At 60.6% G+C, this 24,012-nt stretch overlaps 5 protein-coding genes across 5 annotated transcripts; 4 read left to right on the top strand and 1 right to left on the bottom strand.

The window, feature by feature from the left end:
- Positions 1-1,658: 1,658 nt before the first annotated feature.
- Positions 1,659-3,548, top strand: PLICBS_008366 (uncharacterized protein; the record flags this gene model as incomplete). Its single annotated transcript, XM_018324117.1, has 2 exons — positions 1,659-2,142; positions 2,212-3,548. The coding sequence occupies 2 exons, from the start codon at positions 1,659-1,661 to the stop codon at positions 3,546-3,548; spliced, it is 1,821 nt and encodes a 606-aa protein (XP_018177296.1).
- A 731-nt stretch (positions 3,549-4,279) lies between these two features.
- On the top strand, positions 4,280-7,091 carry PLICBS_008365 (H(+)-transporting V0 sector ATPase subunit a; the record flags this gene model as incomplete). The annotated part of the gene is made up of 5 exons (XM_018324118.2): positions 4,280-4,408; positions 4,468-4,546; positions 4,603-6,633; positions 6,683-6,862; positions 6,919-7,091. 5 exons carry the CDS (start codon positions 4,280-4,282, stop codon positions 7,089-7,091), a joined length of 2,592 nt encoding a protein of 863 aa, XP_018177297.2.
- A 201-nt stretch (positions 7,092-7,292) lies between these two features.
- Positions 7,293-10,490, bottom strand: PLICBS_008364 (endoribonuclease ysh1; the record flags this gene model as incomplete). The annotated part of the gene is made up of 4 exons (XM_018324119.2): positions 7,293-8,624; positions 8,705-9,836; positions 10,148-10,245; positions 10,338-10,490. 4 exons carry the CDS (start codon positions 10,488-10,490, stop codon positions 7,293-7,295), a joined length of 2,715 nt encoding a protein of 904 aa, XP_018177298.2.
- Positions 10,491-11,200: 710 nt separating this feature from the next.
- On the top strand, positions 11,201-13,175 carry PLICBS_008363 (uncharacterized protein; the record flags this gene model as incomplete). The annotated part of the gene is made up of 2 exons (XM_018324120.2): positions 11,201-12,437; positions 12,496-13,175. The coding sequence occupies 2 exons, from the start codon at positions 11,201-11,203 to the stop codon at positions 13,173-13,175; spliced, it is 1,917 nt and encodes a 638-aa protein (XP_018177299.1).
- A 653-nt stretch (positions 13,176-13,828) lies between these two features.
- Positions 13,829-15,181, top strand: PLICBS_008362 (carbon-nitrogen hydrolase; the record flags this gene model as incomplete). Its single annotated transcript, XM_018324121.1, has 4 exons — positions 13,829-13,843; positions 13,921-14,013; positions 14,318-15,078; positions 15,136-15,181. The coding sequence occupies 4 exons, from the start codon at positions 13,829-13,831 to the stop codon at positions 15,179-15,181; spliced, it is 915 nt and encodes a 304-aa protein (XP_018177300.1).
- Positions 15,182-24,012: the final 8,831 nt, after the last annotated feature.

Raw genomic sequence — 24,012 nt, 5'->3', positions numbered from 1 at the left:
CCAACCCCCTTGGGGGCCGGGCAGCCGATGACGCCGCAGTGCTGCTCCCTCACCCTGGACGGCCGGGAGCTCCAGGGCCATGGATGGGTGACTCCGGGGAGGCTGCCCTGGGCCTGCGCCTAAGGTAGCTCCCTGTCCTGCAGTTGGTTGCAGCGGGCGGGCGGGCAGCCTGGGCGGCGGTGCGATTTCCATCGATTCCAGGGCTGCCGGCGGCGGGACCGGGGGGGGAGCCAACAACGAACCACGGCGCGGCACCTCACCGCACCTCATGCGAGCATGCGAATCCCGTCGCCCAACAAAGGCGATGCGGAATAGGCAACCGGGGACGAGGCAACACGGGCGAGGTCAGGCAAGGCACTGTAGGTACCGACCTAGGCATGTACCATCGATGCTTCGGTATGGAGCATGGACGGAGTACAAACCTGTAGTGTTACTGTATGTGCCAGTGCTAAGACGCGGCACCACGCAAGGTACCACGATAGGCGAGGTGTGCCCGTCCTCCACCCGCCGACGCCGCGCCTCGCCTCGTTGCAGAGTTGCATGTCTGGAGAAGCGAGAGGCGGCGCCATCCCAGTGGTGGCAGCACTGTACGTACTGCAGTCCTACGCGGTAATGGTAGGAGACGTTGCCGCCTCGTGCGAAGGCAGCTACTGTTGTAGGTTTGAGGGGTCCGCAACTCTGGCGACGCGCATCCGGCGACCTGGTCCAGTACGGGGTAACGGAGTCATACAGTGCGGTGCAGTGCAGCGCTGCGCTGCACAGCGACGTCAAGCAAAATAAGCGTCAGGTGTGTCTCGCCTTTTCTCTCGTCCGTGGAAATAAGCTGCCCGCCCGGGCAAACCCAAAGCGCAGGTCTCAGAAAAAATGGCCGTCGGCGAGGTGCTCAGGTGACCGCCGCTTGGAGCGCGCGCTGGGTTTCCATTACCAAATCTTGCCAGGTTCGGCGCTACCATGCCGCGCTAAAAGCCAAAGGTGCGGTGCCAGGCCAGCACGTTTTGCGCCCGGGGGTGGGAGCCATGGAGGGGTGCCCCCCTGGTCGCCACCACCTAGGAAGGGCCCGGGACCCCCTCAGAGCGAGCCCTGGGAGCGCCTGGGCTGCATTCATGGCGGGCATGGGGCGGGCATGGGGCGGGGGCCTGGGCTCCCTGCTGCCGTGTGCTGTCTGGCAGCGGCATCCGCACCGGTGGCGTGTGTGGATCCCTGTCGCGCGCCCGCATGCATTGGCTTCCAGTTCCCACCACGGACCCAGAATACGATGGACGGATGACTTATAACCCAAATTCTCGGCCAACGACTAGAGTTACCACCACCACGAACCAAAAACCTGAACCTGACCTGACCTGACCTGACTTGTCCTGGCCTGACTGGATTTATTTTATTTCCTTCCCACACACACTCACGTCGACAGCCAGACTCTTCCTCTTCACCATCGTCACTGCTGCCGAAACCACCGCGACTGACTCTTCCGCCCTCGAATCGCCACCCGCCTTCTCGTCTCGGACGCCTCTCCTCGTCCGCGCGGAAACCGCCTTGACAGAACTGCCCGAGCCGCTCGCGACGACACCCCACCGCGGCCCCAGCACGCCTCTTCTTCAAGCGGCAGACGCGCCTACAACAAACACCTAGACCTTTTCCTCGAGCCCGCCCCTTGCTCTTACATGGCCGTGCCCAACGGAGCCGGGCCCCGACGGGTGCTTGACTTCGACACGTCCATGATGATCAAGTCCAGCATGGCACGGGCTCTTTCTCCTTCCGACACCGGTTCACGATCTTCGTTCTCCTCGGTCCGCGAGAACGACGATGGCCTCGCCCAGACCTTCACCCGCTCCAAGGTCTCCTCCTACATCGACGCCCCCGAGGACGTCTTTGACGAGTCGCCCACCAGCGAGATCGCCCAGCCCATCTTCCAGCCGCCCCTGACCCAGCCGCAGAGCAAACTCCATGGCTTCTGGTACCCCTCGGACAGCTTCAAGGGCTGGAAGCAGATCCCCATCAAGGGCAAGACGGCGAGCCGCAGCTCCGAGGACCTGAGGAAGCTGTGCATGACCTGGGACAATGTCCCCGAGGTGACCCCCACGAAGCAGGCCGACAGCGAGCTGCCAGGCGAGTCCGCTCTCGAGCGGCTTCCCAGCGAAGTTTTGAGTACGTAAACAAACAATTCTTGCTCTGTACTTTCAAGTTTCGTGGATCTCGGAGCTAACCGTTCTACAGCCGTCATCATCGACTACTTGGTCGTGGAGATCCCCCCGAATGGCCTCACCACGCGCAACACCGATCTCATGTCTCTTCTCTTGACCTCGCGCGCCATGCATGCCGCCACTCTCACCACGCTCTACCGGCACATCACCATCCCGCACTCGCGCATCTTCCGCAAGTTCCTCGCCACCATCAACAAGTACCCCGCGCTCGCCACCATTGTGAGGCGCATGGACTTTAGCCACTTCAACCCGTCCTTCATGTTCTCCACGGCCAGCGAGCGTGCCAAGGCCCGCAACCTCACCGCCGAGACGCTGGTTCAGTGCCTGGAGCTCATGCCCTTCCTCCAGGAATTCCTCGCTCAGGAGTACATTGACGACGACCTTGGCCCCGACGTTCTCCGGAAGCTGCTGTTTGACATGCCTCAGCTCCGAGCCCTGGATATCTGCGGCTGCTCGTCAACGGCATTCAAGAACTCGTTCAAGGCCATTCTTGATGATCCTTGGCCGGACATGCTCCCCATTAAGAGGCTGTCCCTGCACAAGTGCATCAGCCTGCCACCTGCCGTGTTCGAGAAGCTTCTCCCACGCCTGGGGCACCTCACACACCTTGACGTCGCTGGGACGCACATCACGGACGAGGCGCTGCAGATGATCCCCGCCACGGCCAAGCTGACGCACCTGAACCTTGCCAAGTGCAAGGACCTCTCGGCAGAGGTCGTCATCAAGTTCATCTCGACTCATCCCGCTGCATCGAATCTGGTCTTCCTCAGCCTCGCTGCTGACGCTACCAACCATCTTCTGCTCGGCAAGGACGACGTGGACGCGCTCTTGCCTGTGCTGCCGCCGACTCTTCAGTCTCTCAGCTTGCGCGGCAGTCGGATGCACACCTCCCACGTACCCGAGCTGATCCGCCTCTCTCAGACGCTGGAGGAGCTCGCAGTGGGACGCGGGCTGGACATGAGCGACATCCATCGCATTTTCAAGCAGGATGACGCATTCCTCGAGCACAACCTCCGATATCTGGACATTTCCGAAATCGACACCATTATTGGAAGCGCTAGCACCCTTCTCGCGCCGGCGTGCGCCCCGCTCGGCGTCATTGAGATCGAGGAGCGCGCCTATGAGCGCGCCGCAAAGCTCAACAAGAGCCTCGAAAAGGTAGGCTGGATGGCCAGCGAGTTCGGAAGCCGCTACTGGCTGGTGCGAAAGCCGGCGCCCGGCACCGTCGCGGAGAACCCGCGTCGGAAGTGGAAGATGGGCGCCGAGAGCTGGGGTATGAGGAAGATCCCGGTTGCCGTCGCCGAGGTCGGAGGCATGTATGGGTCCTTTATGTTTGGCCGGCGGCTCTGATACCCCTCGCATCGCATCGCATCGCATGTGTTTTTGATGGTTATCGTTGATTGCATTGCACGACACGGACGACAAAGCGACACGACTCGGACAAAAGCAGCATCATCATCGGCGGCGCAACTCTCTGCTCATCTTTCTTCCTTGTTTTGTTTCTCATTGTCCGGAGTTTGGGGGGCTGGGAGATACCACCAAAACGCATTTGCTGAGTCGATACCTTGGCGGGCCTGAAAAAGGAAGACGAAAAGGGTCATTCTCGCGAATATGGTTTTGCAGACTGTGTATTGTTAATTGGGCAGCGTTAAGCATTCTATAGCGTTAAGCACGATGAAAACTATTCGAGCTCGTCTTGTCCGTGATGTTCTCAAACTTCTCACCGTGTGGCGATGCGCGGCGCAGAAATGCCAGATTGCCGTAGCGCAACATCCAATAAATCATGAAGCTCGGGCATCAGTCTGTAGACACGCCCTTTGTAATGATCAATTTCGCATTTTCTCGCAGTTGCGTATTCTTGGAGAGCTGCCCATGTCCGGCGTATGGATCACTAGCGGTGACGTCGTTCCACGACACGGGACCCATCACGTGACAGCGCCGGAAGAACGAACCGCCCGCGCGTCGAGCGGGTCAGCTCCTGCGCCGCCTCACCTGGGAGCCCGCAACCACACCTGGCTCGTTGACGAGCTCCAACTCAACCTTCCTGTCGACCGAGCCCTTGGCGCTTGAGCTGCATCGCCATGGCTCCCAACAAGGACACGCCGTTCCGCTCGGCGGACATGAGCATGGTGCAGCTGTACGTCTCCAACGAGATCGGTCGGGAGGTCGTCACTGCCCTGGGCGAGCTTGGCCTCTGTCAGTTCCGAGACGTGAGCAACCATGGCATTATCCCCCCTCGGCCTCGACGGCGACTGACAGAGATGCCCAGTTGAACGAGGATGTTAGCGCTTTCCAGCGAACGTATACACAGGAGATCCGACGCCTAGATAATGTCGAAAGACAGCTGCGTATGTCCGCACTCGGCAGCCGCCAAAGACCGCATTGCATAGCTGACCGGCTGCAGGATGCTTCTATGCTCAAATGGAAAAGACCGGCATCCCCCTCCGAAAGCTCGATCTCGACAACGAAAGGCTCGCGTCCCCATCGACCTCGGAGATCGATGAGCTCGCCGAGCGAAGCCAGAAGCTCGAGCAACGGGTCTCGGACCTTAATGACAGTTACGAGACCCTCAAGAAGCGTGAGGGCGACCTCACCGAGTGGCGATGGGTTCTGCGCGAGGCAGGCAGCTTCTTCGACCGTGCTCACGGCAACGTCGACGAGATCCGGGCCTCGACTGACAACGACGATGCGCCCCTGCTGTCCGACATCGAGCAGCATCACCAGGCACCCGAGGTCGAGCGATCCTTCTCTGGTATGAACATTGGCTTCGTCGCGGGCGTTATTGCGCGGGACCGCGTTGCGGCTTTTGAGCGCATTCTCTGGCGTACACTGCGCGGCAACTTGTACATGAACCAGTCGGAGATCCCCGAGCCCCTGATCGACCCCACAAACAACGAGGCCGTCAACAAGAACGTCTTCGTCATCTTTGCCCACGGCAAGGAGATCCTCGCCAAGATCCGCAAGATCTCCGAGTCTATGGGTGCCGAGGTCTACAACGTCGACGAGAACAGCGATCTTCGCCGCGACCAGATCCACGAGGTCAATGGACGTCTGGATGACGTGCAGAACGTCCTGCGCAACACTCAGGCCACGCTCGAGGCTGAGCTCAACCAAATCTCGCAGTCGCTGTCGGCGTGGATGGTGCTCATTGCCAAGGAAAAGGCCGTCTACAGCACGCTCAACCTCTTTTCTTACGACAGAGCTCGCCGAACTTTGATTGCCGAGGCCTGGTGCCCGACAAACGACATGCCTCTCATCCGGTCTACGCTCCAGGACGTGACCAACCGCGCCGGCCTTTCTGTGCCATCCATCATCAACGAGATCCGAACCAACAAGACGCCGCCAACGTACCTCAAGACGAACAAGTTCACCGAGGGGTTCCAGACCATCGTCAACGCCTATGGTACTGCCACGTACCAGGAAGTCAACCCGGCCTTGCCCGTCTTCGTCACGTTCCCCTTCCTCTTCGCCGTCATGTTTGGCGACCTTGGCCACGCCCTGATCATGCTTTCGGCTGCGCTTGCCATGATCTACTGGGAGAAGCCGCTGAAGAAGGTGACGTTCGAACTCTTTGCCATGATTTACTACGGCAGATATATTGCTCTGGTCATGGCCGTCTTCTCCATCTTCACTGGTCTCATGTACAACGACATTTTCTCCAAGTCCATGACTCTCTTCCCGAGTGCTTGGTCGTACGTGAAGCCCGATGGCTGGAAGGAGGGCGACACGGTCAGTGGTGTGTTGAACACGGACGGCTACCGCTACCCCTTTGGTATCGACTGGGCATGGCACGGGACCGACAATGACCTCCTCTTCAGCAACAGTTACAAGATGAAGATGAGTATCATCCTGGGTTGGGCACACATGACCTATTCGCTCTGCTTCGCGTACATCAACGCGAGGCACTTCAAGAAGCCGATTGACATCTGGGGCAACTTTATTCCCGGCATGATCTTCTTCCAGTCCATCTTTGGGTACCTGGTCGTTTGTATTATTTACAAGTGGTCCGTCAAGTGGATTGATTTTGAGGATGGCACTAATAACGTTCAGCCGCCGGGGCTGCTCAACATGCTCATCTACATGTTCTTGCAACCTGGTACGCTGGACATGGAGCTGTATAAGGGACAGAAGGTTGTGCAGGTGATCCTGCTCCTGCTGGCCTTTGTTCAAGTGCCCATCCTCCTCTTCCTCAAGCCGTTTTACCTCCGCTGGGAACACAACCGTGCTCGCGCCAAAGGTTATCGTGGCATAGGTGAAACGTCTCGAGTTAGCGCCTTGGATGGTGACGAGGAGAACGAGGGCCTGGTCAATGGGCACGGAAACAGCTTCGACGACGATGGCGAAGGCGTGGCTATGATCTCCCAGAACATCGACGACGAGCACGAGGAGTTTGAGTTCAGCGAAGCCATGATCCACCAGGTCATTCACACGATTGGTAAGTCGAACGCCGCGCGTGGTTCACTTCACATGCTAACGGTGCCCAGAATTCTGCCTCAACTGTGTCTCGCACACTGCTTCCTACCTTCGTCTCTGGGCCTTGTCCCTTGCTCATCAGCAGCTCAGCGTCGTCCTTTGGAACATGACTCTTGGGCCTGCTCTGGCCAGGCCTGGCGTCGTGGGCGTCATCATGATCGTCGCGTGCTTCTACCTCTGGTTCTTCCTGAGTAAGGCCGACCCTGCTACCGTCGTATCTCATATCAGTATGCTGACCACGCCACAGCCATTGCCATTCTGGTGTGCATGGAGGGAACCAGTGCCATGTTGCACTCGCTGCGACTCGCGTGGGTCGAGTCATTCTCCAAGTTTGCAGAGTTCGGGGGGTGGCCTTTTGTGCCGTTCTCATTCAATGCACTGCTGGAAGAGTCGGAAGACCTGAAGGACTACTTGGGATGAGACGGTCATGACCATTAGGCCGTACTGCATTGTTTCCTTTCTTATCGTGTAGACCTAGCCTAGCTAGCTAGCCCCTTTGTATCATATCATACAAGCAAAGCATTCTAGACTTGTGCTGGTCCATAATGCACCTATTGACTGCTCTGTGACCATCTTGACTTGTAAATGCCTAGATGTAAGATGCCATTACGTCGGCGAGGCTTACGCCCAGAGCGGAGCCGTGACCTCGACGGCACGCTCCATGACCGCCCTGACGCGGTCGGCAAACACCTTGTTATTGCACTCAACCTCGAGGTCCTCGAGCCAGACGGTGGCCTCCATCTTGTCCACCTTGATGCGCACGCCCGGCACAGGAATGCCCAGCTTGTGCAGCCGCTGAATCTCCTTGCTGCGGCGCTGCTCCAGCTCCGAGTCGGCGTTGGTGTCTTCGTCCATGGCGTCAGCGTCCGCGACGTCTTCCTCCTCCTCCTTCTTAGCCGCCGGTTCATCCTTGACGCCGTCCTCCTGTTCCTCCTTTTTGGCGCCGTCCTCTCCGCTTTCCTTCTTGGTGCCGTCCGCGGTCGACGCCGCCGCCATGCGGTCCTCGGCCTTGACTGGCGCGGGCGCGGCCGGCAGCTTGGGGTCCTCGACGGGGGCGACGTTGTCGGCGCCAAACTGCGCCTCAAGGAACCAGAAGAGGCGCTCGAGGCGCTCGGCCGGGGAGCAGTTGGCGTGCGGGTTGTGCCCGTGGGGCGGGCCGCCGTTGCTAGTTGCTTCCTCGCCGTGCGAGTGCGAGTGTTTGCTGTTGGCGGCGGAGCGCTTCACGGCGGCGGGGGAGCTTTCGACGGAGAAGAGCACCGCCATGACGGAGTCGGCGATGCTGTCGTTGAACATGTTGCCTTCCCACTCGAGCTCGACCTCGCCGTTGGTGTGGTACCGGACGGTGATGCAGCCCATGACGAGGTACGCGGCGACGAGCGTGCTGCCGATTTCCTCGTCCGCCTCTTCTTGCTTGGCGGTCAGCGCGTCGTCGGCGGCAGCCGCGTCTGCGTTGTCCTCGCCAGCGTCAGCGTCCGCCTTGGTGGTGGTGACGGCCTTGTTGGCGCCGCGCATCTCGGGCAGCTCCTCGATGGCGCCAAACATGCCCTCGAGCGCCCAGCGGATGAGGTCTATGCCCGCGGCGCTGAGGCGTAGGCGCTGCTTGCACATGATGGTGGTGGTGGTGAGGCCGGCGTACTCGCGCAGGTCCTCGGGCGCCATGAGGGAGAGCTTGAAGTCGTTTTGGACGAGCACGCCGGTGATGAGGGGCGGGTCGGCCGGCGCAGCGGTGATGGCTGCCGCGTCGTCGGGCCCGGAGCCGGGAAGGAGTGACGGCGGCGGGACCGCGGCCAGCTTGCCGACGACCTTGGCTGTCTTGTCGCCCTTGAAGGGGATGCGTAGCTCCTCGCAGTTGCGCGGGGAGTAGACCTTGACTTTTGTCGTCTTGCTGGCGTTGAGGGAGAGGAGCTTGGACTTGAGGCGCATCATGTTGTGCTGCTCGCCGTGGACGAGGATCTATATACCGTTGAGTCAGTGGATGCCCCTGACGTAGACGATGCGTTTACGTGAAATGGAAGGGGCCTATGAAAACGTACCACAACCGGCGCTGCAACTTCCTCAATAAACTCGCGGTTCTCAACGCCGTCGACGTGCGCGGCAAACGAGTACTCGGCGACGCTGCAGCGGCGGGGGATGAGCACCTTTTCGGAGTCGCCTCCGGGAGCCCTCCGGGCGCCGGCGATGCTGCGCGACATGATGGCCTGGATCTGGTCGGGCTCCTGCATAACCTGTCTCGCCATAGTGCCCTCGACACTGTAGCCCGTGATGATGACGCCGTTCTTCTCGCTCGGGGCCCAGCGCTCAAAGAGCTCCCTGCTGACGCCGCTCTGCAGCATACCGGGGCTGGCAAGCATGACGCAGCCGCCCACGTCGTCGAAACGGTCGAGGTTCTTGAGCGAGCGGATGTACTTGAAGTCCCAGGGCCCGCCCTTGCCGGCGACGTCGCCCGCGGCCTCAGCCTCGGCCATGCGCTCGCGGAAGAGGCGCTTGATGTTGTCGTTCATGGCGCCGACGTACGTCTGGTACACGACCATGCACTTGCGGGCGAGGTTGCTGGCATAGTAGATGGGGTACTTTTGGAACTCCGGGTGCTTGCCCCAGTACTCGTCGAGGATGAGGAGCAGCTCCTGCGCGCGGCCGAGGGCGAACACGGGCAGGAGGGCGCGGCCGCCGCGGTTGAGGATGCTGGTGATGGTCTTCATGAGGGCCTGCTCGCGCTCCAGCCGCGGCACGTGGGACGCGATGCCGTACGTCGACTCGGTGATGAGGACGTCGATCTTGACGCCCTTGGGCACCTCGGCGGAGACGAGATGCCTGTCCTGCTCGCGCGAGTAGTCGCCCGTGAAGAAGATCTTGAGGCCGGCGATCTCGATGAGGAACATGGCCGCGCCGAGGACGTGGCCGGCCGGGTAGGGGGTGATGCGGATGGAGGAGATGGTGTGCGTCGTGTGGTAGTCGATGGCCTCGATCTGGGGGAACGTGTTGAGGTGGTCCTGCTCCGTGTAGACGGGCTGCGTCGTCGGGTTGGACGACGTGTTGCCCACGCGGACGCTGTCTTGGATGAGCCACTTGTAGATGGCCTTTGTCGGGTGCGTCATGAAGACGCGGCCCTTGAAGTTGGTCTTTGCAAGGACATATGGTAATGACGCCGCGTGGTCGACGTGGAAACTAGGGGCTCGTCGTCAGCGTTGGCGTCGAGGAAACGGTCTGGATAGCGACGGCGGGCAAGACGGGGAAACATGGTAACCAGGGCGGGACGGCATCACTAGCAGCAGCGCAAGAGCAGAGGACAGGAAACTTCTTGTATTGATCTGGCATAGAGGACGGATGCCCGTGGAGGCATGAAAGAGAGCGCTCTCGTAACCGAGGGCAGTGCATCGGCCGGGCCCAGGGCGTCCGTCCCATCACAAGATATACCATGCATCCCCGCCGTCGGGCCGCGAGTCACGGTTGGGTGTTTGTGTAGGCTGTAGACTTACTGGCTGATTAGGAGCACATCGACGGTACTGAGATCGAAGTCGTCATAGAAGGGCAGCGCGGCTAGACCGTCGTACGCCGGGTGTTGGCCGGCGTCGAGCTATGCACGGCAAAGCCTCCATGTCAGTAAACTGAACGCTGTGCAGATCGGGGTCACCGCCTGCCATGTAGACGGCAGAGAGGGCATCGCACCATGACCGTCTTGCCCTTGTATTGAATGATGTGACATGACCTGCCGACTTCGTTGCCGCCGCCGAGGCAGAGGAACATGAGCTCGTCTGAGGGATCGACGGGCTCCTCGGCGGAGGCCACGTTCATGGCGGATGCCTTGCGCTTCGACGCCATGGTTGCTTGCGAGTTCGTTTGCGGCAATGGTTGGACAGGTCGCGATCAAGGGCGGCGCGAGGGTTGCTTGTTTGCTGCTGGTTAACGGTAATGGCTCCCGCGCTTGAACGATGTGTTTTCGCGGCCACTGCGGATTGACGACGCGCGCGGGTGGGCGACGACTCAATACAGCGCCGAGCGCTGCATGCTACGATTGTTGCGTTCCGACAATAGCGATATTGAAGGGAACGGGTTGTGATTGTGTAAGAGCTGAAGTCCGTTTGTCGTTGCAGGCCCAGGCGCGACGAGGCTGGCCAAGGTCACACCGGATAAAGGCCGGACCCGCCGCCCATTGGCTGCTCCGGCTCTGAGAGCTCCGACTCACGTGACTTTAAATTTACGCAAACCCCCTCTAGCAGAGGCAGCTCCATCTTCCCTCCCGGTCAAGCAAACCTCCACCCTGCTCGACGACGCTCTCCTCCGCCGCCTGCCCGTGCCTGTCGCATCGCATCAGCATCGACGACCGACCCGGCGACGCTCACACAGATAACTGCATCGTTAACGCGTGTCTGACACGTCCCGCGCGCGTCGGATGGGCCGCGCGACCTTGATCGAGGCAGGCTCTGTTGCCTGCTAAGTTTGCGGTCGCTGGCCACCCTTCCTGCGCCTCTTCGCTCGCCCACGCCCATCTCGCCGCCGCGATAGCACCGCCCCGGCAGGTTCCCGGCAGGATGGCGCAGCCTCAGCACCAGGCGCCGCCCCCGCGCGCCTTCTCGCCTCCGCAGCACTCGCCGTCACCGGCCGCCGGCACGCCCTCGGCATACGCCCTGCCCCCGAACAAGCGTGTCCGGACCGATGGCCCGCCTTCTCAGCCCGGGTCGCCGTACGCGGCCTCTCCGTTCGCTGCCAGCCCCGGTGCTGCCGGCACGCCTCCGATGACGGCCGCGTCGCCTACGTTCTCGGCGACTCCTCCGCTCTCCGCTACATATGCGACGCCCTATACCAACGGCGCCGCAGCGCCGGGGATGAATCTGCCCGATGGCCGTTCAAACAGCGCCACGCCCGTGCAAACACCCCACGGCGCGCCTCCGCAGATGGTGCAGCCTCAGTATACCAACGCCATGATGGCTCCCATCCAGCAAGCGGTTGCGTCTCCCGCTCCGTCCGCCAATGTCATGGGCCCTCCGCAGCGACCCGCGGATAGGCCCACGAAAGACTACGAATACGATGTCACAGATTCGCTGGCCGGCACGGGAATCGACTTGCGCGCCGAGGAGCAGTACATGTCCGACCTGTATTCGAATGCCCTGGACTCGAACACTGCTGATGCTCGGACTGGGTTTGCCTACAACCAAGCCGGTTCAAAGTCAACCTTTTACGGCGCAGGACCCGCCAATCAGCCCGCCGAGCCAACCTCCACGTCCAACCAGGATGAGGTTGCCGCAAAGGCCGCCGAGCGAGCCTGGGCCGAGTCGTCAATGCGACTAGCCGTGCAAAGGACCCAGGAAATTAACGACCCGTTTCTGTTGGTGGCTCTGCTCCATCAGCGCGCGGACAAGATCGCCCGAGAGCACGGCATCGGCCTCAATTTGGAGATGAAGAACCCGCAGCCTATGGGTAAGATGAGACTTCCGGAACAGTTCCCGCAGCCGCAAGTCACCGTCCGCATGGCGCCAGGCCCGGATTCGACCATGGTTCAAACGACGGGCTCTTACATCCCGCAGGAGTCCTTTCTAGTTGATCAACTCGCCCTCATGTCTATCGCGGCCAAGCACAGATTACGAGGTCTCGTGGAAGAGGCTGGCGTGATTGCCATTCATCGGCAAAAGACGTCTCACGGAGACGTGCCTGCGGAGTGGGAGCCCGCAGCTGCACCCATGAACGTCGAGGTCTTGGAACCCATGGACAAGCCGGGTGAACCCATGGAGACGGACAGTGCCGAAGACTCTGGCACGAATCCGTTGAAGCGTATGTCGCATCTTCGTAAACCCTACGCCGTGGTTTGTCTAACAGTGTATGCCAATAGGGTCAGCAGATGCGGCAGGCCTTGGAGATGGTGCGACGCCACCGCCAGTGAAGAAGCTTCCCAAGATCGGAGGATCCAACGTTACGGTGCCGATGAGAGAGCGAGCCAGGCAGGACCGCGAGTGGGAAGAGGCCCGGCTGCGGAAACGCCAGCACCGCAAGGACGGCGGCCAAGACGGGACAGCGACGCCAACGCGAGCGGGCAGTGCTGCTCCCGCAACCCCTGGATCCGTCGCGCCGGAGCCTGAGAAGGCGATGACCAAGAAGGAGATGAAGAAGAGCCAGGCTTTGAAGGCAGCGGAAGCCAACAGTCACGCCAACCAGAACCTGACAAGCAGCATGTTTGCAGGTCTCGGCGGCAAGGGCGGCTTGTTCGGGAAGAAGAAGACGGGCAAGACGTACGACTGGATGAACGTCGGCCGAACCGGCAGCGGCGCGAGCACGCCTACTCGAGCTGCTCCGGGACCCAAGGGTGCGAGCGGTGCGCCCGGGACGCCGGCCGGAGCCAACCATCCCCTCACAACCGAGGGTCGGAACCGACTCGGCACGTGGCGTGAAGACAAGGAGAAGGGGAAGAACATTCAGCTGCGGGACTGGGTGGTCGTCCTCGAGAGGGACGGGCGAGAAACCAAGGCGCTGTCGGCAGCCCACTCGCAGCTGGACATGTCTCTTCCCAGGTAATTCAGGGGCATGAAGCAGAAAATTGGATGACGACGATGCCGCTACCACCACGATAACACGGGTATACGCGTGGTACGAGGGGCGGGTTATGCGGAAGATACCCATCGCCGTGCATTGGTTTTGATTTGATTGCGATTTGCGTTAGCCCGGCGTTATACCAGGACAAGGCTGAATGGTCGTTTTTTTTTTCGGCAGCTCGGGCGGCATGTCGAGCTCATGGCGGGAACAGGGGGCACGCGGGTCAGCAGCGCACGAGAGAGAGAGCGCCTTTGTCCCAGGTTCAGAACAGGGTACGTGGAGCTGGCGCCTCACAATACCTAGTGGACGGGGCCTACGGGCCCGCGAGAAAGACGTTATAAAACTATTGATTAAGATGTGGTCGTTTTTGATGCGGCTTACATCGTGCTTTGCCTGGTGCTGTTGTTACGTGCTGGTGTCCAGGACTGCGCGTGGAGTTTGGGCAAGGTCGTTCGCGACTTCCCAGCCGCGCGCTGTCACGACATTTCGCCTTAATAAGCGGCGACTCCTCTTTCAACCTCACCCACCCCTCGGCACGCACTCTCTCGTCATACGCACTTGAGCCCATTACCGTGCCTACTTTTAGCCTACAAGAGCCGACTTGAGACCAAAGGAACATTCACCACGTGCACACCATGGCCGTGCTCGCAGTACGTCCAAGAGTCCAGGACACCGCCCGACCCCGACCGATGGGCTCAAGGCGAGAGGAGAGCTAACATGCTCGCAGGCTGTCGGGCAGATCTGCGCCACGGGGTCCCTCAAGGCCAACCTGGACCAGTGTGTGAGGCTCGTTAGCAAGGCCGCCGTCGGCGGGGCAAAGGTGAGCACGCCGATGAGACGGCGGCGAATACTAGACCAGACATCTCCAGCTCTCCACCGACGAGCGTCGGTGGGGAGATTGTTTCACAGTCGCACCCCAGCTGGGCTGAGCCCTCTCTGCCTGGCATTGTTTTGATTTCTCGATCGCGTATCGAGATATTGTGAGACATCTGCAGGGCGGCGTAGAGGGTGCCGACTTTGCCTGTGTCGTTCGTTACCAGACGCGAACCCCCCCGCCAGCCCCCGTTCAGTCGCGAGACAGGCAGCTACGCGAGAGTCGTCCACTGACCTGGCTCTGTCCTTAGATACTGTTCCTGCCTGAGGCTTCAGACTACATCGCACCCAACGCCCAGACATCGTTGGAGCTTGCGGTGCCGCAGGCGACGTCGCCATTCGTCCTCGGGCTACGTGCCGCCGCGAAGCAGCACGCCATCGCTGTTCATGTCGGCATCCATCACCCTATAGAAGCAGCCCCGGGTGCGCCCATTCGAAAGCTGCTCAATCGCGCCTTGTACATCAACGCAGACGGTGCCATTGTCGACGCGGCGACGTACGACAAGCTTCACGTGTTTGATTATGGGTCTCTCAAGGAGAGCAACACCGTTCAGCCGGGGCCGACGCTCACGGCTCCGTTTGACTCACCGGTAGGTAGGATAGGCAGTCTCATATGCTTCGACGTGCGGTTTCCCGAGACTGCGATTGCTTTGGCGCAGCCGGGCAAGTCAAGTAGATGGTTCAACCGCCCCGCACAGATCTTGACGTACCCCAGCGCGTTTACGATTCGCACGGGCGAGGCGCACTGGGAGACGCTGCTCCGGGCGCGGGCCATTGAGACAGAAAGCTGGGTGGTGGCCGCCGCGCAGGTTGGTCAGCACAACGAGAAACGGGCGAGCTACGGAAGGAGCATTGTCGTGGACCCGTGGGGCACAGTGAGACTGCGGCTCAAGGGAGTTGTGGACGCCAGTGGTGAGGCCGAGGAGGGGGCAGTGGGGGAGATTGGTTTCGTTGAGATGGACATGGACATGACAAGCCGAGTGAGGGAGGGCATGCCGCTGCAGAGGCGAACGTGAGTGTGCCGATCGTCGGCCGTCGTGAGAGTGCAAACTGACATGTCACGGTGCAGGGACGTCTACCCCGAGTTGCCCGGACGGCCGGACGGCACGGGCTGATTGTCGGTGCCGCCAACCAAGGCCGGGTGCGCACGTCGCGAGGGGGCGATGGGAATCTAACAATGTCCCATGTAGGGCATGCATTGTGCACAAGAATGCATGAGCATTTGTGCCACCTCTGGACCGCCACCCCCCGCATGATGTGGCCGGCATCTGCGCGTTCCCCGGATTTCCAGACGGTCGGGACGACCCACAGAGCGAAAGGCCACTCCCTGCGTACAAGTATGGAAGGATCGAGGTATGCGTCGGTACCCGACCGGCCTCGCCTGCTACGGCAGTCTAGCGGCAGCGTGGGTGCCGAGAGCGACGCCCTCGCGCGTAGGTCCAACCGGTGAGGGAAGCAAAGAACAGGCCAAGGTCGACGTTATGAGTTGGGACGTCGACGCAACCTTGGCCTGCGCCTGCACTTGCCGTCCCTTGTGGAGCGCCCATGCGCGCGCTTGTCCGTACAACGCAGATGACAGATACGAACAAGTGCCGAACGGCCTGGCCTCGTTGGTGTGACGGGACGCATTGACGAACACGCAACGCGAACGAAGCATGATCGGCAGGAAGAGGGTTGCCACGAGGCCATGCGGCCCATGCCCCGCGATCTGTCGCGTTCGGCCATGCTGCAGTACTACCAGGGCCAACCTTTGTAATACCATGGCTTTCTGGTTGGCGATGGCTTCATCACCGCCGTCTCACCCGGGCGAGTTCCGGTGCTGCTTGTTTCCCCTTGTCCCTCTTCTCCCACCGCTCAGCTCGCCCACCAAAACGAATGAAGAAGGAAATGCAAAATATCGAGTCGACTCTGGCTACATCACTCCGTAGTGAACGGCAAAGGAAACTTTTGTCCACCCAACGACGCAAGTCCAAGGCGCGTCAAGACACGTCAAGGCACGTCACCACCCGCGGAAGATCGAGCGTCGTGCCGGGCGGCCCCACCCCCTTTTTCCCCCTTCCTTTGCTTTGATGGTGATGGGTTCTCTTTTCATTTTGGCCGCTTTTCCTTCTGTCATCCCGCCGCGCCGTGCGCCCCGCCTCCAACCGCCCAACGCCCCGTCCCGGCTTTCTGGATCCCGCGCCCGCGCCCCCCTTTCACTCGCCGCAGGGGGAAGGGGGGGCGTGTGGGGGTGCGCAAAAAGGGGGCAAGGGAAGGGAAGGGAAGTGGTGGGGTTTTTGGGGCCTTGCATTAGCGGCAAGGGAGCGTTTGAGTGGCTGCATTTGCGGCGAGATGCGACCGCATGACGCTTGCCGCCGCCGCGAGGCTGCAAAGCTGCTGCACGATGCGAGATGCGAGATGCGAGATGCAGGGCGGCCGGCCAGGCAATGCCGGTGGGGGACGATGAATTGGGCGCGGGTTGAGTGAGGCAAGTAAGTCAATGGCCATGGATGCCTGCTTGTCTGGCTGGCTGCATTGTGCGCATTGTTTGCGCTCGCCTTCAGCTCCGACGTTGAACGTGTTGCTGCGCGACTCGAGAAACCTACAGCCGGTGGACACGGGGGCGCACTCTCACACGCGATGCGGCGCTGCAGAGACCTTGTTTGGGACCTTTACCGGCGATTATCTCTGCTGGCCCCCCTTGCGACCTCTGTCTTCAGCTGCGTCTGGGGTTCGCCTGACTCTCTCGGCCATGATTCATCACCATCTCACGACCCAGCGATACCGAGTAGATGCTACACCCTCCTCACCACCCCAGCCCCTCCCCAGGCCTGTCGCTCGACGCCCCCGTATCACGCTGTCCGGCGTCATCTCAGTCCGGGCGGGCCGCTATTAGATCTCGCAACCGAAACCCTAACCTCGCAGGCTCATGCTTTCTTTTTGCCGTCTTCGCGCCGCCCCCTCCCTCCCCCCCTATCCTGGCATATGGACGGGGGTTGCCGCCTCGCAGGTTTCTTTGCCACAAGATGTACAAGAGGGTACAGACTACCTACTTGCGGATCATGTAAGTCATGTTTGTATGTATGTGCGTAGGTAGGTATCTCAGGCGGGTGGGCACGCACCCGTGGCTGGTCAACGAACACCTGATGTGGTTCAGTGGCTGCGGGCGGTAGAGACGATTATCGCCGCGCAACGTCGGCGCCCATGCATGATGCAAGTGAAGACCGTCTTCTTGCAGTACTAGAGCGCCCAGCCAGACGCATGTTTGCTTCGTACGTACTTCGGGCGCGCGCGCGCACGCACACACACACACACACACACACACACACACACACACACACACACACACACACACATACATATACACATACACATACACATACACACACGTCCCATCCCGTCACCACCACCACCATTCTGCCGCGGCCCGATCATATCCTCCCGTTCGATCAAGCCACACCCGCCATCCGCTCCCGGCATCTTGGGCCTGCCTCGCCGATCCGAGATGGTGGCATGGCGGCAGGCAGAATGGCAGAGAGGCGGCGGGCGGTCGACAACAAGAGTCTCGCCGCGCCACCAGTGCTCTGGCCACCATCCTCCTGCACCGCGCCGCGAGTCTGAGACCTTGACTCGGTCGGCGTGCCCACTTGTAGTCGTCACCGAAGCCCCATGGGCCCCCCGTCTCCCCCATCCGTGCTGCGGTCCGGGGACTGCCGTGACCCTTCCCAGCTTGCCTCCCGGTCTGTCGATCACCTCGCGAAATCTCATCCTGGGGCGATTCATCATCCATTGCAAACGGCTTGGGCCTTGATTTTGTATCTAGTCTGATAGGAAAAAGTAAGCAGCATGCCGCAACTATCTAGGGTCCCCGCTCGTGCATCTCCAAGTGCACGCCGTGACCCGCTCCGTGACCAAATGTCGACCCGAATCCTTTTGATGCGGGTACTGTACATTGTTGAGATTAAGGAAAAGGGGTATCATCCAGCCGACATCCTGAGTCCAGCCCAGAGTTTGGTCGGGCTGGTCGGCTTCTCCATCGCCTCGCCTCCGCCTCGTCGCCAGCGCGGTTTGTCCGCGAAAATCGTACACTATCGCTCGAGGCTGGCCCCCTCGGTGATGTCGACGCCGGCCTGCTTCCGCGCAGCCGGGGAGATGGTGACGAAAGGAAAAGGAAAATAACCGATCCAAGCCAGGGCCCCAAAGTCTATATGCGAAAAAATGAAAATCACCAGTCCTTTTTCCCTTCCGTTCCCATTTTTAAACCACCCAAACCCCAACGGCAAGAAAGTGAATGATGAAAAGGAAATTAGAGCTTTGCCAATAGCTCAGCCCAACGAGGTGCATCGGCCGGGCCTGCGGCTCTCTGAGTCCTGTCATGAGCGGGCGAGATTGCCTGCCTCTCGGCATGAACCCCGCCACCAGTGGCCGATCCCAGACATGTCGCGAAATGGCCGGATCTGCATTCCGTTGGGAATGCACCACCCTTGACGCGGTTGGCGCGATGTCTCGAGGGGCGAAAAGATGAAATATGACGGGGCAAGATGCCTAGCTCGGCAGAAAAAGCAAAGAAGGAACAGAAAGAACAAGGAAACAAAATCAAAACTTCCTGAGATCCCGTCTATGGTCGAACGCCGCACACTCAGCCGTGCCAGAAATGTGAAGGTGAAAAATCCCATGCGTGTACTGGAAATGCAAAATCATCGCGCATTGTGTGAACCGTCCTTTGGTGTCCCTTGCTGCTGACAAGCAAGTTGGCTCCGAAGCCGTGGTGTATGTATACAGGCGACAGCAAACTGATTAAAAAAGGTTGTATCGAAAGGCGTTATACAGCATTGGTACAGTCGATGGCCATCCGGGCCAGGAGGAGAAAGGGCTCAAGGATGCCCAGTTGGATGTGGTTGTATCGGCTCAAAGCGCATTACCGCGGCTGCGGCCGGGGCGGTGGCTTAGGAACGCCAGTCGTGTCGTAGGCACCGCGGCCCATGTTGCAGAGGCTCGAGTCCTTGTGTATCATTGTGACGGGAGTGGTCGTGGTGGGGAGCTGATGACGCATGTGCTGTAAGCCGAGGTGCGATGTTAGCCAAGGTGACCACTTTATGCCAACCGGAACGACGCCGACATTGCGATTCTTATACACAAATGCTTTGTAAGGAATAAAATACCAGAGCATGCATGCTGGCAGGAGTCTCATCCCCGTGGCGAAGCGAGTCTTGCCTGGAGGCGAGCTCGGCAGGCCAACGCGAGTCGGGCGGGAAAGTCGTAGAAAACGTATAAGCGACAGTGACTCACAAGATCAGATGCCGTGGTGTGACCGCGGTATGAGGGAAGCTTGCCCAGGAAAGGGCAGCGGAAGCGGGTTGTCAAGGAGACGAGGTGATGTTCCAAAGGGACAGAAAGTCGAAAGACTGCCAAATCGGCGGCCGATTTGCGAGCGCGGCCAATATTACTGGGCTGTTTCGGGAGCGCAGCTGAGGCAAGAGCAGTCGTGGTCAACGAGGCGAGTAGATCGGCACCGGAGCGTTGGGACGAGGCGTTACACGAGCCCAGATGCTGTCGCAGATGTGGTGTGTGACACGGGAGACCTCGGTTCGGCAGGAGATTCTTCTGCACAAGGCGGACAAGATGTGGTGTCGTCCCGGGTACAACGGGTCTTGACGTGGATTCTGGTAGCCTAGGCTGCCGTATCGGCTCTTCTTGCGGTCCGTTGATTCTCGAACGTTTTTGTTGCTCGCGGCGAGAGTAGACGGAGCGTCGCGCAAGACGAGTCGGGTGTCGCAGTCAAGTATACGCAGGTGAGTGGGTCGGCGCGGACGGGAGCGAAGCTGCGCGGAAGGCGAGTTATGGAGCGGCTGATTAGGAGGACGGGTCGATTAGAGCAGTGCAGTGGCAGGCAAGCAAGCGGCAAGTAGAGCGAGGGCAAGGAGAAATGAGCGTGCAGGTGCCCAGAGAGAAGCCGACGACGGACGATGAACAAGGAGATCTAGGGGAACGAAGGGAAAGTGCAGTGCCAGGGAGGGAAGGGCGCTTTTGTATATCAAAGCGCAATCCAAGAGAGAGGGAAGGCGCGAGACAGAGACAGAGCGAGAAAAGAACGGACCCAGCCTGCCGTCACCTCACATTTTGGGGGAAAGAGTCAGGGCACTGCTTGCCAGACCAGGGAGGGAGGAGTGGTCAAGGGGGGCGTGCGGTTGGTATGCATGCATGGGAGCAAGGTACGAAGTACCTGCATACGGTACCTGCTTTGCCTCGCGCCGGTGGCAGGGTGCAAAGGAAGGTACGGTAAGGCATGTACATGGCGTGTGGCGTGGGCTTATACCACCACCATGGCACCCCCAGCTGGCGCGCGGAAGGTCCTCCGTAAGGCAGGTACGGCAGGTACCTTGTTGTCGGGTACGGAGTGGGCTACCTGACTCTCGGGTACTGGGCTGCACTGGCAGGGCAGGCGGACGGGCAAGCCACGAGTGGCAGGTACCTCGTTCCTGCGTTTCCGGGCCTGGTCCTGCCCGTCCCTGCTTTTTGCGCCGCCTTGGTTGCTTTGCCTTGCTTTTAGGTCGCTTCACCACGTTGCTTTGCCTGGCGCTGGCGCTGCGCTGCGCTACAGCGCTTCACCCGTCCGTGCTTGCCCCCAATGCGCTGCCTGTCTGTCAAGGGGCGGTCTCATCGCCCAAGCCTGCAGCGTTGCGGGCTGCACGATGGCTCGCTCGCCCCTTGGCCACAATGCTCGTAAATAGCAGCCTCCACCGGGGCGGCCTCGCCAAAAGCAGGCTTCCAAGGTTGAACCTCACCCGCGGGCCATGCGGCCGCGCGACGGGAAAGCAAGCAAGCAAATAGCAGGAGGGAGAAAAAAACTTTTTTCGCAGGCAGTGGCCCCGGGGGATTGGGAAATTTCCCCTGGACCCTGTTTTTGGCGGAATTGAGAAAGGAGGCATCCCTGTCCTCCGTACCCAGCAGTCAGGTCAGCCAGCGGCATTGGTGGTGCGCCGCCGTCGTCGCTCGACCACGAGGCAACGGCCGCTGGATGGAAACTGGCCGGGGAAGGGCGGCGATGGCAGCACTCCAGGGCATCCATCACCTGCGTCCCAGTCAGCCAAAGCCCAGCCACGCTACACGCTACACCTGCCGCAACCCCCCCTGTCGCCGCCGCCAATGGCCCTCACGCCAGATGCTCCAGCCGAGAGCGCTGGAACACGGAGCCACCTATGGACGTCAGGACCCCAAAGCAGCTCACATTACTCGCTCGTGTTGGAGCGACTCGCAATCGAAATGCTGGGGCCTGACCGGTGCATGGCGTCGGGCCTCGTGCGTGGGTGGCGATCTGCCAAGGGCAAAACACTGGTGCTCGTTTGGAGAGCCGTGCAATCCGTGCTCCGGCTCTATCGTCGGGGTACCTTTCGCGTGGAAGCCCACCCCACGACGACCTTCAGTTGCACACTGCCTGCGGTGCGGGTACCTGGTTGCCTTCCCAGCGGTCGGGTACCTGAGGAGCTTGGCGGCCCCATTCGTGCCCTGTTAGCTTGGCTTAGCCAGGCACAGCAATGATGAGAGGCCGCTAGCGGGCCATGCCTTCCAGGCTGGGCGCCATGACGCATGTTCTGGGGCCGGCCAGTCGGGGGGCCTTTGCTGTCTGGGCGGCCGCCCTGAAAGTTAGTACAAGGAAGAATGGAGTGCTTGTATTAGGTAACTTTACTAACGTTACGGAGTGCGGTGCCTAATGATTGTACGACTACTCCGTATTACCTCCGCAGTCGTGATGGACGAGGTGGTGTTCAGGTGCCAGTCCTGCCAGCCAACTCCAGGTCTCGCTCGCCTGGGCAAATGGTGCTCGGCCCAGCGTCCAAGCCCAGCCGGGCACCTCATACCGTGCCTGTTGGCGCTGGCGTTGGCGTTCGCGTGGTGGACGTGGACGGGGGCGTGGACGTGGACGTGGGCGTGGGCGGTGGGTACCTCCCGTCCGACCTTCAACTCGCGCCTGCCTGCCCCAGCCAAACAGGGATTGGCCTTCATTCAAAGGGGAATTGGGGGGCGTGGCCACGTCCAGCATCGCCATCCACCATCGGCCGCCAAAACACCCAGCGACCCAAACGCAGCCAAGCGCTTTCCCTCACGGGAGCATGACAAGGGGCCCGTCGCCTTGGATTCAGTGGTTCCGCTCCCCGGAGACCTGGTCCGCCTGGGCAGGTGCAGGGTTCCGAAGCTCCTGATCGCAGAGCCCGCCCGTCTCAGCTGCTGATGGGAATGGGAACTTTGTCTCCCCGAATCTGAGGACGGGAGGCCGGCCGGCCAGAGTTGCTTTTTGTCTCTGTTGGGGGACAATTGGTTTGTCTCCCGTTCTCGTACCTATGCTACCTAAGTACAGGACTGCTTGTGCGTGACAAGCGCCATCCGCAGGTACCTTCCCTTGCCGTGTTGCAGCTGATCAGGTACTTACAGGCCGCACGGAGGACGGGGCAACTAATATGGCAAGGTACGTGCCAACTCCACGAACGGACCTGCTTCATGACAGCCGAGACTGCAGGTCCAGGCAGGAGCTACCGATCAATGACGGGACAGCGCCGTTCTCCACTTGCCATTTCTCGCCTCTGCTGATTCCGCTGCAGCGAAAGCGTGGTACCCGTCTTGGGCCCTGTAACGTTAGTACTTCGTACGGGGTACAGAGCAGTCTATCTCATGTCCGTACATACGAGAGGCGTCTGGAGAGACGACTCGTAGAGAACGTTTGCATTTGCGCGCCTCCAATCTCGGAGTGCTCCGTGCTCATACATCTTACGCTCATGCGCGCAACGCCCGCCGTACCTATTGCACCTTCGAAGTCCGCGCTTTCTTATTGAAGCAAGAAGGCATAAACTTACATCTCCCGCACGATGATGCAGGCAAATGAACAAGAGACCTTCCTCGGGTTAGTTGCTGTGTCAAAAGAAGACCACACCACCTACACAATCATCGCTGGTCGTACCCTCCGACGGCACGGTCACGGCCTCGGTGAGGCAACTCGGATGCACCCTCTCCATCCGTCGTCGCTTGCGACTGCTCTTTCCCGTCAGGACCCCCAACGGCACCCAACGACGCACCGCGCGCCGATCTATCGGCTGCCAGTTGTTTGGATGCATCGCCCGTTCCGCCTCAGCCCCCTAGCCTTGCTTCTCCCAAACGCCAGGTCGACAGGGAAAAGCAGGCCGGGCAAGCAAGCCATCATGATTCGGCTGTCCAGACTGTCGGTTCCAGCCGCCCACCGGCGTCCTCATCGGGCCCTTCCTCTTGGCCCCGTTTTCCTGCTTCCGCCGTCGCTTCGTTTGCCCACGCCAATCGGCGCGCGCCCGGTCCCTGCTTGATTTCCCGTGCAAGGATGGCGATGACGGTCCCAGCGGCGCAGCAAGGGCACAAGGGCACCAAGGACACCGCGAAGCAACATGTCGGCCACCTCTTTTTTTTTTTTTATTGTTGCTCGACTCAGGCAGCCCGTCCCGTCCGCCTGTGTACCCGGCGTGTCCGCGTTGTACGGGCCCTCTCCTCCCTCGCCGATGCTCCTCTCGACGAGCCGCTATAGCTCCCGGTTCCGCGCCGACCCGTCGCTCCGGGAGGTCTTGTGTCATCGGCCGGCGCGCGTTTGCACCCCTTTGGCCAGATTGTCGCACTCTGCGTCGCGGCTGATCTCACTCTTGCAGATTGATGCGAGGTTGCCCATCGACAGGGTCCACCTGCAGCGGGCAAGCATCGTGGCAGGTCTCTCTTGTGCGACTCCCCTTGCAGCTTTTGTTTACTCGCGCCCCGGAGCCGAAGATGGGAGCTGACAGATCCTAGTCTCAGGTATCACCAGCCTCCAGGCGGAGAGCTGAACTCGTACAGACGTTCGGGCCCCAGCTATTCGAGCAATCCCAGGCGTGGTCGCGCGACGTGGTGTCCGCGAGGACATGTTTCTACGGCCGGGCAGGCCGAACAGTGCAACAACTTCTACTCCGGATACTTTCTG

Source organism: Purpureocillium lilacinum, assembly GCF_023168085.1.
Source record: "Purpureocillium lilacinum CBS 284.36 DNA, scaffold_6, whole genome shotgun sequence".
NCBI classification, from domain to species: Eukaryota; Fungi; Ascomycota; class Sordariomycetes; order Hypocreales; family Ophiocordycipitaceae; genus Purpureocillium; species Purpureocillium lilacinum.
The sequence above is the reverse complement of the archived record's forward strand: the minus strand, read 5'-3'. Positions and strand labels throughout refer to the sequence as shown.